The 19,541-nt window shown below is 40.6% G+C and overlaps 1 protein-coding gene and 1 long non-coding RNA gene across 7 annotated transcripts in view; one reads left to right on the top strand and one right to left on the bottom strand.

Annotated features, from left to right (window-relative positions):
• Positions 1–7,927: 7,927 nt before the first annotated feature.
• On the bottom strand, positions 7,928–11,496 carry LOC144287581 (uncharacterized). Its single transcript, XR_013355362.1, has 2 exons — positions 11,193–11,496; positions 7,928–10,136 (listed from the first exon to the last, which is right to left on the bottom strand). It is a non-coding gene; the product is annotated as an uncharacterized LOC144287581 (long non-coding RNA).
• A 5,580-nt stretch (positions 11,497–17,076) lies between these two features.
• MED4 (mediator complex subunit 4) overlaps positions 17,077–19,541 on the top strand; it is a 56,212-nt gene continuing 53,747 nt past the window's right edge. For 2 of the 6 annotated variants that reach the window (XM_077855716.1, XM_077855712.1), the window contains exon 1: positions 17,084–17,234. Coding sequence is in view for 1 of the 6 variants with exons in the window: in XM_077855708.1 (XP_077711834.1) it covers positions 17,553–17,575 (23 nt within the window). In the remaining 5 variants the exon portion in view is untranslated. Of the gene's footprint in view, positions 17,235–17,456; positions 17,576–19,541 lie in introns of those variants that run through there. The other 4 variants (XM_077855708.1, XM_077855711.1, XM_077855714.1 and 1 more) reach the window with 4 other exon arrangements.

Raw genomic sequence — 19,541 nt, 5'->3', positions numbered from 1 at the left:
ATTGATTTAAAGATAAAACTATAGGAAAAAGAGTGGGAAGTAAATCTTCTGGATAAAGATAGGGAATTGAATATGCACATGTCTCCTTCTGCTTTTTTGTGTAACCTCAGTAAAATGATGGTAAATTAATTTTTCAAAGGGAAGAAATAATAGCAATTTAAAACATTTTTAACTCCTCATAGTAACAAAAATTTTGAAATTGAAAAGTAAGAAATGTGGCCAATGACACAGCAGACAGGAAAACTGAATCCTAAGTTAGCAGTGGGGAAACTCAAGAAACTAACCAGAATGTCCTAAAGACTCAGGAATTGGCAGCACTAATTGGCAGTGATGTGGGGGTCATATAAAACCACAAGGAGTGGTTCAAACTCCCTTTAGAAAACAATGAGTCTCCCAGATCCACACCCCTCTCTGCAGAATCAGGCCTGTACTCCTTTCCCCACTGCAGAGAGACTGGATCAGGGGTCTGTAGACTGGAGGAAATCAGGCAGAGATGAGGACAAGTGCTTTAGGGAAAGCAGAGGGATGAAGTGGATAGACAGAGACATGGCTCCTTCCCTGCTCTGCTCCCTTGGTGCTGGAAGTTGGAATGATGTCTCTGGGGATAAGCCCTCAAGAGTTCTCTCTGGGCATTTTGGTCCCCCCAAGAGGCAAAAAAAGGCACTGATTTTGGGGTCCTCCAAGCAAACAGCCCAGCCTCTGATCAATAACCCCTAAGATTCAGAACTTCCACTTAGCTGTTCAACCCCCATTCTTAAGTAGTAGCAAACAGTCAAGATTTCCCAGACATTTAGGAGAGCTTCTTACGTGAAATACAGAGACCAAAATGAATAGAAGAAAGCAACCTAGAGGAAAGAGAGACCATGCAAGTTGAAGAAAACATCTAATACCTTTTGACTAATATCCTCAGAGCTAAGATATGTAACCATCAAATAAGTATATGACATTAGAAAAAGGAACATGTGGGGAAAAAATAAGACCTGTTGGAAATTAGAAATAGGATGATAAAAATTAAAATTCAATAAAAAGGTTAGTAACTTAGGAAGAGTAAATCTCTGAAATTAGAGCAAAAAAGAAAGAAATGAAAGATAAGAACAAAGAGGAATCCATAACTGAAGATCTAATACATGAAAATACAATTTCTGAAAAGAGAGAACAGAGAAACCAGAGAAGAGGCAATCATTAAGGACATAATTCAAAAATATTTCCCACCACAGAGGAGCATGTGTTTCTGGAACAAAAGGGCTACCAAATGCCTACACAAAGATTGAAAATAGACCCATACCAAGACACACCAGTGTGAAATCTCAGTACAAGGAAGACAATGAAAAGATACCACAAGCTTCCAAAAAGGAGGAGAAAATAGCTCCTATGTAGACAATGATGAGTCAGAATGGTTTCAGGCTTCTTTATAGCAACCCTAGAGGCCAGATGGCAACAGCCTTCAAAATTCTCCAAGAAAATGATTTCCAGTTTAGAATTCTATACCCAGCCCAAACTATCTATCAAGTGTCAGGGTAGATTAAAAATGTTTCAGGCATGTAAATTCTCAAGAATTTATCTTCCATGCCCCTACCTCAGGAAGTCCCCAGCACATGTGTCAAAACATGAAGCAAATAAGAAAAGAGGACACCAGAGCTAACCCAGGAGGAAAGCACCCTGGGGTGACTGTAAAGGGAGATCCCAGGATGAGAGCTCTGCCTCAGATCCAGGTTGCAGTGCATTAGAGGGATTTGGGAGAGAAATTGTTAGAGTACCTAATATCCTAAAGATTCTGGATGTCTTGAGAGCAGACATTGGCAGGTGGCAAATATAAAGGTGCAGAAAATGAAACAAACAAAAAATAAGAGATTTATTGGCCCCAAGGACAACAACAAGGTGTCCGGGAAAGGAAGTCAGCATGATTTACAGCAGTTCAGCTGTGAATAGTGTTTTACAGTCACCCTAACACAAACACTGACAGATGAAAGCATCATGGAACTGAGAGAATGGAGAAGGGGGACGGATGAACGTATATGGTGGGAGCAGCAGGAGGAAAGACATCAAATCCTTATCTTCTATCCTGGAGACAAATCAGAAAATGGCTAACATTGAAAGGGCAAAACACATTTCAAGCTTGTTAATTTGGAGACCTGGAGATAAATATCAAAAGAAAAAGGTTTAAGTGTGGGAAATGGTAAAGAGGGATGGGGACTGCTGTTTCTCATGACAAGCCTTGTAGAACTAACACTATAGATTATGGGTATGTACAACTGACTCTTGGGGATGAAGAACAAAACAAAACAAAACAAAACCTATTAATATTTTCTTCAAGAAAACCAGAGTCCATCTCCTTTCCTTTCTGGATTCTAATTCCCACAGCTCTGCTTGGTAGAGACCTTCCCTGTTCCCTGTGAGCTTCTCCAAAAATATTCTACAGCTGTACACTTATGCTTGCCTCATACCCTGTAGTCCTGATCCAATCTTGTGATCCACCATGATCTTGATAAGAGACATTCAGTTTTTGAGGCTCCCAATATATCAGAAAAGGGGAAGTTGCAAAAATGGGATTTAAAACTGTGGGTGAGCTTTACATGTTTACATTAATAAAGAAATTCCTTTATCGGATACCAAAGTGCTGCCAGAATTCTAAATTTCAGGGCCAATGAGAATGTGAGGCCCAGGCCAAGCTGCCTCCTGCCCCGCACCTCCCCTCACCCCAGCATTGCTCCCCACCCCCCCACCTAATTTCGGGCTCAGCCTTATCCAGGGATCCATTTCTAATTTTACCATCTTCCCTTGCCCCGCCTGTCATTGTGCTATTTCCTTCCCTTCCACAGAATGTATATTATTCTGTATTTGTCTTCACTGAGCTTCATTGAGTTCTGAGCAATTCCTCTGGCACTTCCTCACCCTGCTGTCACCTGTCCTTTGAATCAATATGCTCTCCATCCTAACAACCCTCATTAATTAATTAAAATGCCCTCCTCTGCCTGTTTTCCATTTTGGTACCACATTCACATTTAATGAGCATGCTCACCATTCCATTATTCAGGTCACTGATGAAATGTTACATCACCAGCCCCGATCTCTGTGGACACCACATTTGTTATGTCCTCCCAGGTTAATAATAATCTACTGTACTCATTCTCTAGGCATGCAGCCACTCGTAATTATGTGGTTTAGAATTTAAATTTTAGACCAGTGGTTTGAAAACCTGGCTGCATGCTAGAGACACCGAAGGAGATTTTAAAAATATGGATCCTGGATCCTACAAAAACCCTGTCACACTGTGTTAAAAACTTGGCCCAACAAGTGAGCCTGGTCACCTTAGATACAGAATCTTCTTTGCCTCTTTGAAGAGAAGTTACATATTAGAGATGGTTTGCAGGACCTTGTAATAATAAAAGCGGTGGCAGGCCATCAGATTTTAAGTTCTAGTTTTCCTTTTCTTGACTCTGAAGGGAAAAAAATATTGTTAAATTTGGTCATGGCTGCTGCCTTAATTTCCTATTTCTGTTGCAAACAACTGTAGTGGCTTAAAATAATACAAACTGATTATCATACAATTCTGGAAGCCAGAAGTCTGACGTGAGTCTCACTGGGCTAAAATCAAGGTGTCAGCAGGGCCGTGTTCCATTCTGGCTCTACTCCTTACTTTTTCCAGCTTCTAGAGGCCACCCACATTCCTTGGCTCGTGGCCCCATTTTTCTAGCAATGTGAAGTCCTACTCATGCTGTTAGCTCTCTGGCTCTCTTTCTCTCTTACCTCCCTCTTTCTGCTTTTAAGGAAATTTATGATTCTGTTGGCCCTGCCCAGATAATCCAAGGTAATCTCTGTATCTCAATGTCAGCTGATTAGAAATCATTTGTTTTTGGAGAGCCTGAGTAGCTCAGTCAGTGGGGGGTCCCAACTCTTGATCTCAGTTTAGATCTCAATCTCATGATTGTGAGGTCAAGCCCCTCATTGGGCTCCATACTGGGTGTGGAGCCCTGTTTTTGCCAAGTAGCCTAACATGATCACAATTTGGGGGAGTAGGACATGGACGTTATTATGGGTGGGGATATTATTCTACTTACCACAGGAGCGTATTTAGTTTTCTTCTAATAATTTTTAGATAAGATATAAGTGGATATAAAGCTCCTCAGCTAGAATTCTATATGAAGCTCATAGCCCCCTGGACACAATGGCACATCCTGCCTCCTCCCTAAAGGCCGATTCCCAGAGCCCAGGGACCAGCTGTGACCAGGGCCTTCCATATCAGACTGCAGAGCAAATGCCCACCCTTTGGCTCTGGAGACCACCTCATTAGGCCAGTAGTCCCCAGGAGGGGATCACTATGTTCAGTATAAGCTGGAGATCTCTTTCCCACAGACACTGGGGGAGGGTGGGCCTGGAGCAGAAGCAATACAGTCATCCCTAGGGTAACCTCAATCCGTTCTCAATCTCTATGGCTGCACAAAGGATTCTAAGCCATCAATTTCCATTGGGAAGTCCCTGGCACCTTCCTATGTTCCCCATTGAGTCAGAAGCTCAAGAGGTGGGGCCCAGGAATCCGTTCTTTAAGACTTCTGGTTTAATTCTGTGTACAGTCAGGTTTACTGGTTTTGAACATACTTTTTAGTTTAATGAATATATTGTAAGGATTAAAACTGAAACCTTGCTAAAATTAAAACGTATTAGCATTAGCATCTATTACTTTTTTAGAAATGTCAGATTCTTATATATTAACATATATACATGTACTTATGTATAACATATATAATATGTTAATATATGCTAATATATAATAACATTAATAACATATAAGTGTTATTCTTATATATTACTCTCTGATAGAAAAAAAATCAGATTAAATGGATGTTCTACTTAAGAAAATCCAATGGGTTGAAACCAGATTTACAAATAATAATAATTAGGGGTAATATTTTATATTGCAAAGTAATTCATTGTATTATTTCCTTTCAACAACAAATCCCACTAGGTCTCTTAAAATACCAGACAATGCACAAAAATTCAGTTTTTATATTGCTTTCCAGGAGAATTTCTAGTGCATCAAGCCCATGCACCTGAACCCTGATGAAGCTGGGCTTTCAGTTTGAGGAATCTCAGTGGAAGGATAAACAAAGAAGTTGACTGACTGGTCTATAGACTCTGTTGTCCAGGTCTTCCTCTCGGAGGTGGGTTAGCACCAGTTGTGCTATTGGCCGCACTCTTGTCTGTGGTCCTGCCTACCTGGCCCCACCTTGAGGCTCAGCCCTGCACTCATCCCTGGGAGGAATCCTGAGGTCATAGGAGTTTTAGCTCAGCACTGAGAACAAGCATCAGATAACCCTGATCTTAGTCCTCACTTTTGATAATTGGGATCTTGGCTTTCCTCACCAAGTATTGGCCTATAGCTCGAGCTTCTGCTTGAGGTGTCTGCTTTCTTTGGAGGCTTTTTTTTTTTTTTTGAGTGGTGGAGGTGCCAAGGGAGAGGGAGAAAGAGAATCTTAAGCAGGTTCCACGCCCAGTGCAGAGCTTGGCTCTGGGCTTGATCTCATGATCCTAAGATATGATCTGAGCTGAAATCAAAAGTCAGATGCTTAATTGACTGAGTCACCCAGGTGCCCTCTTCCTCAAAGCTTTTTTCTGCTTCTCTGAATGGCAGGCTTTCGGACTTTTAAGCTGAAACCTTAGCCATGTGCAGAACCGGAGCTGGTACCTGAAGAGATAGGTTCAGATCCACCAACCAGTGGCTTGACAATGATTTGTTCTCCTGAGCTAGGATTCTCTGATGGCCTGGCCACCTCACCCCCTTTGCTATGGACTCTCTCAAATACCCATGACATTGCAGCACATAGCTGTGTACCTGGGCTTTCTTCTTTTGGGCTCTGACTCCTGGGTCTGTTTGTAGCCTTAAACTGGGCCCTGGCCTGCTTCTATGAAGTCTTAATTCTGTTCTAATATATGCATTTCTTCTGATTAAGGGTTACATCCCATTCTCTATATCTCCAGCTGCTCGTTGAATCCTGCTCCAAACCAAACAGATCCTCTGGATCCACTTTAATGGAACAAGATCTCCCCCAAGATGAAAGTCCCTTAGATCTCAACACCTGCCCAGAATAGCCTCAGCAACTCTGAGCATAGTTGTTTGTTCTGTTGTCCATCCTTTGTAAGACCTGCCATGAGATAGGTCAGCCTTCCATCTGGCCCTCTGGTATCATGTAGTTATTTGAGTCTCAATTCTGAGATCCTGAAGTTTGATTCACTTATTTGATCCTTAATAGATTTTATAGATTTCTTCCCATCTAAATGAGCTAATCTACTCCATATGGTAGTTGTGGAATAAGGCATGTAGAGTGCCTTGTGCTTGGCCTATGGTAGGGCGATCTCACTATTTCTTCTTTCTTACTTGTCCCCTAGTGATTACTGCTCTGTGTGGCTAAAAGCTTCACATATTTCATGGCCAAACAGGTCCAGAAACTCTTATCTGGATGACCTATCTCATCTCTACTTCCTTAGAAGTCAAGAAAAGCCTGAGTCACTTGCAATTTTTGAATCTCTTTGTATATAAATAAATCTTAAAAGAATGAAAAACCAAGACACAGACCAAAGAAAATATTTGCAAAACACACATCTGATCAAGGACTTAAGTCGAAGATAAAGTAAAAAAATAAAAACAAAAACTTAAACCCTCTTAAAACAAGGAAACAAACAACCCAATTTAAAGGTGGGCTAAAGATCCAAACAGATACCTCACCAAAGAAGATATATAGTTGGCAAACACTCATATGAAAAGATCCTTAGCATAATTATGTCATTAGGAAATTATAAATTAAAATGAGATGTCCTACTACATGCCTATGAGAATGGCTAAAATCCAGAACATTGGCAACACCAAATGCTGGTAAGGGCTTGGAGCAAAAGCAACTCCTTCATTGCTGATGAAATGCAAAATGGTACAGCTACTTCAGAAAACGATTTGGTGGTTTCTTCAAAACTGCACATACGCTTACCATATGATCCAGAATTTTCACTCCTTGACTTTACCCAAAGGAGTTGGAAATGTATGTTTACACAAAAACTTGGACATGGTTGTTGTTAGCAGGGTTGTTCATAATTGCTAAAACTTGGAAGCCACCAAGCGACCCATCGCTAGATGAAGGGATACATAAATTGTGGTACCTCTGGACAATGAAACATTATTCTGTGTTAGAAAAAAATGAAACATGAACCAGAAAAAGACATAGAGGAGCCTTAAGTGTGTGTTGCCAAGTGAGAGAAGTCAGTCTGAAAAGGGTACATACTGTGTGATTCCACCTCCATGACCTTCTGGAAAAGATCAGTGGTTACCAAGGGCCCAAGGCTTGAGGAATGAGAAAGGGACAGGAAAACACGGGATTTTTAAAGCAACAAAGCTAGTCTGTAGGATACTGTGATGGTGCACATACGACCTTGCGGATTTCCTAAAACCTGAGATCTATACAATGCGAAGAGTGAACCACAATGTACATTGTGGACTTCAGTTAAAAATCACGTGTCAACATTGATTCAATAACTGTGGCAAATGTACTACCAATATACTCTAACACAAAATATTAATAATAGGAAAAACTGCATGTGCGGGTGGGGGAGGGGAGGATATGGGCGCTCTCTACTATCTGCTCCGCTTTTCCATAAATCTAGAACTGTTCCAGGGAGGCCTGGGTGGCTCAATGGGTTAAACATCTGCTTTTGGTTGAGGTCATGATCTCAGGGTCCTGGGATTGAGCCCCACATCGTCCATCGGGCTCCCTGCTCAGTGGGGAGTCTACATCTCCCTCTCCATTTGCCTCTTCTCTCGTTCATGCTCTCTTTCACTCACTCTCTCTCTCAAATAAAGAAACAAAATCTTTAAAAAAAAATCCAAACTGTTCTAAGAAGTAAAGTCTATTCATTACAAAAATAAAGAAATACTAAAACAGGGTTCGTTTTAAATGTGGTTTATTTTAAATATCTCCATTTAAAAACCCAGTGCTTTTTAAACAAACACTAATATAATGCGATATAATTGTGCTGCTCATAAGGTAATTGTGGGATTATAAATATCTTTTTTTTAATTCCAGTATAATTAGGGATTATAAATATCGTAATGCATAATGCATGACAGATGAATGGTCTGGTAATGGGGGCATGTTCCAAGCTGCATGATGAGAGCTCTCTTCCTTCAGTCCTCGGAGTGCATCTCTGTTAATGTACATGAAACTTCACTTGGCAATAACCAGCATGGGGCTCCCTTACTGGGAAGCCTCTGAGAGATGGAGCAGCGGGATGGGCCCTACTGGGACTTAGCTTGGTCTTCCTGAGCCCACCTCCGACCCTACCAGTTCCACTTTTGAACTGGAGCTGGCCAGCTGCTTGCAGGTTGGCATGTCTAGTGCTAAAAGCATATCTACCTAAACTTCCAAGGCTCTCCTGCTTGTGATGTCCCATGCCTACCTCCTGAGCCTGGCCCCATATAGAACAATATAGAACCGTATAGAACAGTGACTGTACCATTACGTGTTGCCTACCAGAATGCTTGTGGTTAGTAGATCTCAACAAAGAGGGGACTCGAGATTTAAAAAGAAGGAGGAATATTTCATCAGGCGTAAGGCCCTCCTGCAGGGTCACTTCTGGGTCTAACTGCCTTGGCTGCACTTCCTCTATCCCTGGGGGGCAAGCTTAGTCCCAGACAGATAGAAATGAACACACTTGTTGATTTTACTTTTCTTTCATGTTTTTCAGGTTTTTTCTAATTATGACAGGAGTGAGTACTCCTAGAAAATTTGCAAGTCACAGAAATGCATAAAGAAGCACAGAAAGAAAAAAAAAATCAGCCCAAATTACCCAGAGGCAACCATTTATATATGTGTTTAATTTTATGTGTGTGTGTGTTTAGCTCCACAGTCCTTCCTGAACCTCACACAATCAGATTTCGCTCCTCCATTTTCCTGGAACTGTTCTCCCGTGGGTCAATGTCTGTCAACCTCCCTGGTGTGGTCTGGATTCCATCTCGTCTTCCTTCTCCAGGACTTGACTTCCACAATTCTTCACCTTCGCCCACATTATCCATTCTTCCCTTTAGTGGATCGCTCCTATCAGTCTGCAGACCTGCCTTACATCGCACATCTTACACTTTTCCTTGAACCCATTGCCTCCTCCCCAACCCTCTTTATAGCAAAACATCTTAAAAGAGACATCTAGATTTGCCTCCTCTACCTTCTCCCCTCCCGTACTCTTCAATTTGCTTCAGTAGGGCTGTCTTCGCTCTACTGAAAGGACTCTCACCAAGATCATCAGTGGCTCCTAGTTTGCTACATCTAATGGTCGATTCTCTGTCCTTATCTTCACTTCTCAGTAGTGTTTGATATAGCTCAGTCTCCTTCCTTCCAGAAATAATTTAGACTCTTGGCCTTTATTGACATCACACTCTCCTGGTTTTCCACTTATTTCACTCTTCCTTGTAGCTCTTTTTTTGGTCCCGCCTTCTATGTCTGACTTGGAAATGTTGACTGATTTCAGGCCTTCTCTCTACAACCTCTACTTGGTAATCTCACCAATCCCACTGTTTTAAATACCATTTCTATGATATGGACTCTCAAATCAATGTCTCTAGTTTTGGCCCTTAGGATTAGTTTCACATGAGGTTGCATGTTATCAGGAAAAGCCCAAATAATAGTGCTTAAACAAAATAAAAGTTTGTAATTTTTTTCAATGCTTATGAAAATTCATTATACAAGAATACTTATTCAATATATAAGGAAATATATTTGATGTATTGCTTGAAGGAAAGCAAACTAGGACTTGCATGGTGGCTTAATCACCATCAGAGACCCAGGGAACTTCCCTTTATCTGTTTTATTATCCCAGATCTTGGCTTCCATCCTCAGGGCATGTCATTATTTCAAGTTGGCTGCTGGACATCCAGCCATTTCATACACATTCCAGACTGCGATAGGAGAAAAGTGGAAGACAAAAGTGTTCACTTTCCAGTGGACTCAATTCCCTTTAAGGAGGCTTTCTTGTTTCTTCACAAAATGTCCACTTACATCTTGTTATCCAAAACAGAGTCATATGGCCAGGCCTGGCTGCCAGGAAGGCTGGGAAATAGTCTTTATTTCAGATAGCAGTAGAGCCAGCTAAATACCAGGGTTCTGTTACAGAGGAAGAAGAGGAGAGTGAGTCTAGAACATCTCCATTTGGATGCCTATTGGGCTTTTCATACCAAACTTGGACAAACCTCTTGATTCTCTTCACCCTCAAACCTGCTCCTCCCAACCTTTTCCATTTCAGACTAAAAACCTAAAGTGGTTAAAAAACAAAACAAGGGCAGCCCCGGTGGCTCAGCAGTTTAGTGCTGCCTTCGGCCCAGGGCATGATACTGGAGACCCGGGATCAAGTCCCACATGGGGCTCCCTGTGTTGAGCCTGCTTCTCCCTGTACCTGTGCCTTTCTCTCTCTCTCTTTCTCTCTGTGTGTGTGTGTCTCTCTCATGAATAAATGAATAAAATCTTTTTTTTTTTTAATCTTTTGTTAGGAAAACTCAAACATCCTGAAAAGTAGAGCAAATAGTCTAATAAATACCAATAGGTCCAGCATCTACCATGCTTATTTCACCTACTTTTTTGAACTGAAGTATTTTTAAAGTATAGTCATTGTGACATTGAACTCAAATTCTTCAGTTTGCGACTCTAAAACCTAAAGGCATTTTTGTGCATATCTGTGATACTATCACCACTCTTATCAAAATGAACAAACCTTGATTCCTCTCTTCTGCATCTTTTGCAGCTGGTCGATCCCCAAGTGATGTCAGCTCTCAGCCACTCCTTACTCTCTGCAATGCCACCTCATTCCATCACCCATCACCCCTAGACTTCTGCTCTAGATTCTTCCTTCTCTTTTTTTTGCACACAGTACCAAGATGGCCTTTTAAAAACTCAAACTGCATTGTAATCTTCCCTTGATTAAAACCCTCCAGGGATTTTACCCTTGTGATTAGAATAAAACCCAGGCTTCCTTGAGACCTACTTGATCTGACCCCTGCCTGCCCTTCTAAGTGCTCCTCCTCCTCCCCCCTCACTCCTGCCTTGTCTTGTATCTTCAAATACCGGAGCAATTCCTGCCTGGCTCCAGTATTTGCTGTACCTTTTGCCTGGAAGATTTTCCCCAGGTCTTTGGATGGCTGGTTCCTTTTCATCCTCAAGTCTTACCTCAAATGTCACCTCCTCACAGAAGCTCCTCTGCTCATCCTCTCTGGAACAATGCCCCCGTTCCATCTTCAATCAAGGCATAGGCTGTTCTCCTCTTCTAGTTCATGTGGCCTTTATTCCTCTTTTAAATTATATTATTTGTTTACCTATTGATGGCCTGTCTTCCACTTGTGAATGTAAGCTCCATGAAAGTATCTAGAACAATGCAAGATGCAAAATATATGAACAACAAATGATGTTGGAGAATAAATCCATAAACTGATTCCTGGATTCAAAGATGTTGCTTTGAATTTCAGCTCCACGACTTACCAGATGTAGTGGGAAAGTTGCTTAGTTTGGCATTGGAATACCAATGTCACAGAACAATCATAAAAGTTAAGGGGGATAATTATGTAAAGCACTTAGTATATACAGCATTTGATGCATAGTAAGCCCTAAAATACGATAGCTGCTATTATTATTACTGCTATTAATCATTACCTATGTGTGCCGCATATGATCCCTGTGAACATTGCCTCCTTAAGACTCTCCTTTTTTGCCCTTTTGATGCCATATACTACTGTTTTGCTACCCCTGGAATGCCTCCGGGTACCTTCTGTGACACAACCCCCACCTGATGACTGCATAATAATTCTTTCCATGCCAGGTGCCATGTGTTGCTTGCTCACAACTGCCTGGACACGAGACGAGCACCCGATTGATCTCAAGGCAGCATCTGTTGGTTGGCCTTGGTGCTACTCTGGCTCAAGAGCTCCAACCAAGTGTTCTCTATGGAGGGTGATAACCAACTAAATAAATGAGCTCATTTTTTATGAGGAATGTGGACAGAGAGTGAGAGGGAGCATGAGAGAGAGATATTGTATCAAGGGCAGGAGAAGCAGGGGCAGAGAGAACTTGACTACAAGGACGCCTGAGCTGGGCAGATGAACACGTAACCTAGTCACAACAACTTCACTGTATCCTGATGACCTTTCAGGCCCCATGAGTCTTGCTGCTATTTGAGAATGTCTTCTGGGGGTGCCTGGGTGGCTTAGCTGGTGAGCATCTGACTCTTGGTTTTGGCTCAGGTCAGGGTTTCATGGGTTGTGAGACTGAGCCCTGCATAGGGCTCTGTGCTTAGCAGGCAGGGAGTCTGCTGCAGATTTCCTGCCTCCCCACCCCTGCCTTCCCTGCCACTCACTCACGCATGCATTTGTATTCTCTCTCTCTCTCTTTCTAAAATAATTCTTAAAAAAAAAAAAAAAAAAGCAAAGAATGTCTTCTGGCTTTCTGTGCAACTTCACAATACCTCTATATCCAAGGTCACTTATCTGTTCCTCACATGACGAAGATCCTAACCAACACCCTCCCTGAGCCGTTTCACTGGGTTGATTTAACAACCATTTATTAGCATTTGCCATTGCTCACTGCTCATCCATTCTCATAACTTGAGGACTCCTCTCTCTGTTGGTAATTCACCAATTGCATCTCCAATCTGACTGCTATTATTATTACCTATTTGTGCTGCAGAGGTTCCAACTCAAACTTCTGGGGCCCCACAGGCACTTAAAAGAACTACCTTCCAAACAAACTTAAAATTTGTCCCCTTTCTCTCCTCTCATGCCCTCGGTGGCGCAAATATGTCCTTCCTCTTCTGTTCCCTGTCTTAGCTGATGACACTGCGCCTACTCCCAGTCACTTGGGCTAAAGATCTTGGAGTGATCTTTGCAAAATCTGTTTTTATTACCTTCCACAGCTAATCAGCATCTGCTGATGCATCTGTCCCCTTTCTTCTTTTACGATGCCCTTCAAGACTGTAGCTGATGTGGCCCTTCCCCATTACCTCTCTTCCTTCACGACTCTCCCTTTTGGTCACCTGCTCCCAGGCCACTGACCTCCTTGCTTGTCCCTGAACAGGACAGAGACAATCCTGCTCCAGGGCTTTTACATCTGCTGTTCCCTTTGCCCGGAACCCTTTTCCTGAGCTCTACTCTATGTGTTCTTCATATTTCTGCTCAGATCCTTGTGTCACCTTTCCTAATCTCTTTGTTTATGCTCTAAAAACCCACCAACTGACTCTCTTTAATCCCTTCCACTGTTTTATTTTCTCCATAGCTCTTGAACATGCTACATAATTTACTTCTTCTTTTCATTTGTTGTATTCCCCTCTCCTACTTTGTAACCCTACCTGGTTGAATATGTGCACCCTGGGAGCAGGAATTAATATCCGCAAGGCTCACTACAGTGCCTGGCAAATAGTAAACCCTCAATAACTTAGTGCTTAATCCATTAATTGATTACTCAATCTCTCCCTGCCACCATTGTTTGTTTGTTTTCTTTTTGAACAAACATTTTTCAAGATCCGTTATTATTAAAATGGGTCACGATTCTAACCTTTTGGCCCATTCGGCCACTATACATGCTTGCTCAGCAGCTGAAGGGCATACTTTAGTAGCATGTGTGAAAAGTGAATAAAATTCAAATGAAACAAATATTCAAATAGTTTTCATAGGCTGCGTTCTTGTAGTCTTGCTACAATGCCAATGCTACATCCTGGGCATATGTTTCTGACCCACATGGAAAAATTATAAATCTGGCCAGTTGGAACTGCCATCTGGAATAGCACTAGATTTTTCTAATAAGCTCGGTGTCTTGGCCATTCTCAGCCATTAAGGGCTTAGAACTGTCAGAGTGGTGGTGTTCCCAGCTACCCCAACTGTGCTTTGTCCTTGCTACAAAACGCAGTATCCTGTACCTTCTGGAAAAACAGAGACCCATCTGGTTCCCCCAGGAATATAGTGGAGACTGAATCCTGCAAGAATCTATGATGTTTTTCTTTTATTTTCTACTTGCACTGAAGTCTTGGTCCTTCCCTCTTTTTCAATAAGTAAGTATTTTTAGAATATTTAGAATAGACTGATTAATTTTGTCTAAAAGCCATGTTATATTCTGCTTCTATTTTTTAAAGTTGTTTCTCATTATAAAAACAACATATGCACATTTCATTAAAAAATGTAAATATGGGGAAAATCATCCAAAGGTTTTTGGTATAATCACTATTCATAGTTTGCCATGTTTCTTTCTATGAATATTCTTCTAATGAATATATACTTCTTGCTTTTTTTCCAATTAAGATTACATATAACAATATGCCAATGTTAATACAAAACTCTTTATATGCATAATTCTGAATAAATAAGTAACTTAATTTAGGTAACTTCCTTTTTTTTTTTCTTTTAAAAATCATTCTCCTACATTTGGACACATATTTCCAATTTCTTACATTAAACTGAAGTTGAGATTAACTTCTTTGTACATATGGCTTTCCTGACTTTGGGATGATTATCTTGCACTGAGGTTCCAGAGAGCAGTTACTCATTCATGGAGCCTGAATGATTATAAAGTGCTTGATATACAACCTAACTTCTTTTCAGAGCTGTTTTCCTTAAGCTCCTTTGGATGCAAAGAGTCACTCAGGTCACTTCAGTCACTGAGAAGTTTATAGGAATGACAATTGGAGAAATATTCAGGACAGGAATGCAGGCCATAAAGCCAAGCCTCATGTAATGTCACAGAATGAAAAAGAATTAGCTGAGCCGTGCAGGCTGTAACTGAAGGTCATTCAGGATGCAGGGAGCTCTGAGGACTGGTTGTCACCTTGTCACCCTCCAACAGTCACAGCTCAGGATGCTCTGCCCTAGAGATCCACCATTAACAACTGGTCTGTTTTATCTTCTGTTCCTATCACCAACTCCTCAACTCTTATTTTTTTAGATTTTATTTATTTATTCATGAGAGACACCAAGAGAGAGGCAGAGACATAGGCAGAGGGAGAAGAAGGTCGCCCCCCGCAAAAAAAAAATAATAATAAATAAATAAAATAAAAAAAGAAAGAAAGAGAGAAGAAGGCTCCCTGTAGGAAGCCCAATGTGAGACTTGATCCCAGATCCCAGGATTATGCCTTGAGCCAAAGGCAGACGCTCAACCGCTGAGCCACCCAGGTGTCCCTCCTCAACTCTTCCTTATTTTCAGCTCATTTTCACCACAGAAGTAATCTGATTGGCTCAGCCAATAGTCATTATGCTTATTTAGACTGAATTTTTACTTCAGGCCCTGTAATTGGTCACTTGGACAGATTATCTTTGGCTATTCTTGGCCAAGAACCCATTTCTGTCTCAATTTTTTATGGGGCTCAGGGAAACAGAACATGACTTTCTTACATTAATCTTGTGGTAATTTGCTTGTCATTATTTTTTTTAAATAATTCTCCTTATTTATTTATTTATTTATTTATTTATTTATTTATTTATTTATTAAAGATAGTCACAGAGAGAGAGAGAGAGGCAGAGACACAGGCAGAGGGAGAAGCAGGCTCTATGCACCAGGAGCCCGATGTGGGATTCGATCCCGGGTCTCCAGGATCGCGCCCTGGGCCAGAGGCAGGCGCCAAACCACTGTGCCACCCAGGGATCCCTGCTTGTCATTATTAAAAATATTTTGCCACCAGTGGCTGAGGCACTGATGAGTCAGTCCCAGCCAAAGCACCATGATGGAGTATCCCTGTCAGTTACCATCTCTAGATAAGGAACCAGCAGGCTTGGTACCAGTTTACATGTCCATCAAAAAGGTAAGAAATCATAGCAGCACTACTCACAATTGCCAAAAAGTGGAAACAACCCGTGTCCATCAATAAATGAATGCATAAATCAAAATGTGGCATATCCATATAGTGGAGTAGTATTCATCCATAAAAAAGAAATGAAATATTGATACAAGCTACAATGTGTATAAGCCTTGAAAACGTCATTCTAAGCGAAAGAAGCTAGACACAAAGGACCACATGTTGTACGATTCCATTCACTTGAAATACCTAGAATAGGTAAATCCATAGAGACAGAAAGGAGATTGTTGGTTTGTCAGGGGCCGGGGGAATGAGGAGCAGCTGCTTAATGAGTAATGGGATTTCTTTTTGGAAGGTTGAAAATGGATTTGGAACTAGATAGAGGTGGTGCTTGTGCAACACTGTAAATGTACTAAACACCACTGAATTGTTCACTTTACGATGGTTAATTTGATGGTATATGAATTTCACCACCACCACCCCCCCCCAAAAAAAAAAAAAAAACCCAGCAATCCTTCTCTGGGTATATATATGCAAAAGAATTGAAACCACGATCTCAAAGAGATACTTGCACGCTCATGTCCATAGCAACATTATTCACAATACCAAGAAATAGAAGCAACCCAAATATCCACTGATGGAGGAGTGGAGAAATGAAAGGTAGCATATACATGTAATGGAAAATTATACAGCCTTAAAAAGGAAGGAGATCCTGTTGTATGCTCCAACACGCATGCAACCCGAGGACATTATACTAAATGAAATAAGTCAGTCACAAAAAGACAAATCCTGTAGGATTCCACTTATATGAGGTATCTAAAGCAGTCAATTTCATAGAAGCAGAAAGTAGAATGGTTGTTACCAGGGGCTAGAGAATGAGGGAAATGAAGAGTGATTGTTTAATGGGTACATAGTTTCAGTGTTGCACGATGAAAAACTTTGAGATCTATTGCACAACAGTGCGAATATACGTAACACTACTGAACTAAACATTTCAAAATGGTTAAGATTGTAAATTTTACATTGTGTTTTTACCACTTTTTTTTAAAGGTAGAAGGGTGCTGAATATCTGTAATGAGAAGTAGACACTGGCTTTCCTTTTTAATTTCTACCAATTTTATAGGTTAAATCAGTATGTAGTTCTGAGGTCCCTATCTTCTTTTATTATCAGTAATGTTCATTCATTTGTTCAACAAATGTGTAAATGTTGTCCCAGCCATCAGACAGCATGCTTGGTGCTGTGGTAATGAGGTCACAAAGGACAGTTGCTGCCCTGGTAGAGTCATTGGTAGGGGCAGTCCCTACCGACTCGCACTTCTGACACAGTGAATTAGAATTAAACCTGTGTTAAGCACCAGGAAGCTGCCGCATGGGTGTTTCTCAGATTTGTATCAGGGTCCTGGCCTAGTCTGGGAGTTCTCCTTGAGAAAATGAGCTTTCAGGTAAGATCTGAAGGGTGAGCAAACATTGACTAACTCACGGGAATGGATGGATGGGATATGGTGGGGGGAAGGGTACATCACTGTTTAAAGCCCTTGAAATGAGAAGGATCCTTAAGGGATCTTGATCTTCACCTTTTTTAAGCAATGGAAGGTCAGGAAAGGGTCTTAATGGTGTGTGGAGTTGAGATATAATTAGATTAGTCTTTTAAAAATGATATCTCTGTGCAGAGAATGCAATGAAGAAGAGCTACAGAGAGTGCAAGGAGGCCACTTAAGGGGTGCTGCACTAGTCTTAACCTTAATTAGGGTGATGAGAGGATGATGGTGAAGACACTTAGCAGGTAAGATTGACACTATTTTGCAATATATTAGATATGGAGTTGCAGGAGAGGGTGAAACTAATGATGGCTTCCTACTTTAATCTTTTTATGTTTTTTTTCTCCTTTTCTGACTGAAATATTCCTGTCCATTGTTCATACTTAATTTTGAGAGCTTCCTTTTGCTTTATATGAATGGGATATTAAGGACAATAAAACCCATTTTTTGCCTTTGTTTCTTTTCAAGTAAGCTAATTTTAAATTTTTCTTATAATTAAATATTTTCATTGGTATTATGCAATTTTTTGAATGTTTATAGTAACTTCAGTCAGGTTGTTGTCACAATTCCTTTGGTTGTAGGCTGACTATGTATAAATAATGCTAAAATGAATAGGTATGAATTTAAAGCTGAAGGCTAATGAGCAACTAAATTAGTATTTCAAAGAGGTGTCAAAAGATGACCCTTGCCCATTCCCCACCCCCATAAGTGTGGCCAAAGTGAAAGTCAGTATCTTAAAGTTTACCTTCAGAAAGTTATTAACATCTCTCATATAGAGGTAAACGGTGAGCAAATCTCACTCCCTCTTCTGTGTCCATTCCACTCAATGCTCCCTCCTTGCAATCACTTTTATTAATTTTCAGAACCTACTTCCTCAAAGGTAAATATATGATTCCATTCTTCCTGCATACTACACACATCGTCCTGACCCATGGTTTATTCATTGAACAGTACGTCACATAGCCCTTTTCATATCAGAATATAGAGTGTGTCTTCATTTTTCAGAGTTGTGTAGTATTACATTTTGTGCCTGTACGCCATAATCTGTTCAAACTATTGAGTTCAACCCTTTTTTTATTACAAACAATTTGGCTCTGAATAATCATACACACATCATTTCACACATGTGAAGAACAACTGTAAGATAAATTCCCACACTTAAGATTTTCTGGGGTTTGGGTAAACTACAAAGATGGATTCAGGTTGTATGGAGCCTGAAGATAATTTTGTGGGCCTTCACTAAGAAAAAGGATACAAAATTATCTAATTCAAAGTAGGTACAAAATGAATATTTTTTGAATATGAAAGCAAATAAATATTTATATAGAATATGAAAGAAAATCACAATAGATTTTTAAATTTTAAAAAGCTGAAAAATGCCATGAATATCACAGAATCTTGAAAAATAACATAAAATCTGTACTAAAGAACTGCCTGGCATATCCCTATAATGCCTTTCTCACTCCCACCCCCCCTTTTTTGGCTGCATACACAAATTACATCTTCTATGGCCACAGTTTTGTGATATCATTTCAGAGCAGAAAGCAGAAAGATAACACAGTCTTCTCTTTAGCATGGTTGGCTGAAAATTTTTTTAAAAAATTTTTGACAGTTGGGATTCATAAGGCATTCAATTTCACACAAACATGCTTGCGATGTGTGGTGCTGCTACAAGTTTGTGTCCTACAACTCAGGAGTGCTGATCAATTCTATTTCATGTGATTCCCATTTTTAAAAAGATTATAAATATCTGGTGCATTTATAATCTCTACATAATCAAGCATATCCTGGCAGGCAAAAATATCCATTTTGACCAGATATCTGTAAAAAGTAAGCATCCTGCTTATAATTTTACATACCTAATGATTAAAATAATTTCCCACAGATCGGTTTCTGGCTCCATTTATATCAAGCTTCGTTTCTTTTCCACTACCTACATGATTCTAATACCAGGCACCAGAAGACATATTCATATTTCTGTAGCAGCTGGTAGTCAGCCTAGCAGGTGGTTGGCAAAGGGAGTAGTAGAAGTATCTGTGGAAACCGGTCCAATCCCAGGATGCCTAGCAGTAACCTGGCTCTCAGGGAAGTGACTGCACAGCACATAAATATTTCCTACTAAATCTAAGCTGAATGTCCCTCCAAGTCGGCTTCCTTTACCTGATTTGAGGAGCTCCTGATGCCATTCCAATGCTATCCTTCACAAAGGAA

Source organism: Canis aureus, chromosome 17 (assembly GCF_053574225.1).
Source record: "Canis aureus isolate CA01 chromosome 17, VMU_Caureus_v.1.0, whole genome shotgun sequence".
NCBI lineage: Eukaryota > Metazoa > Chordata > Mammalia > Carnivora > Canidae > Canis > Canis aureus.
This window is presented reverse-complemented; position numbering and strand designations above follow the sequence as displayed.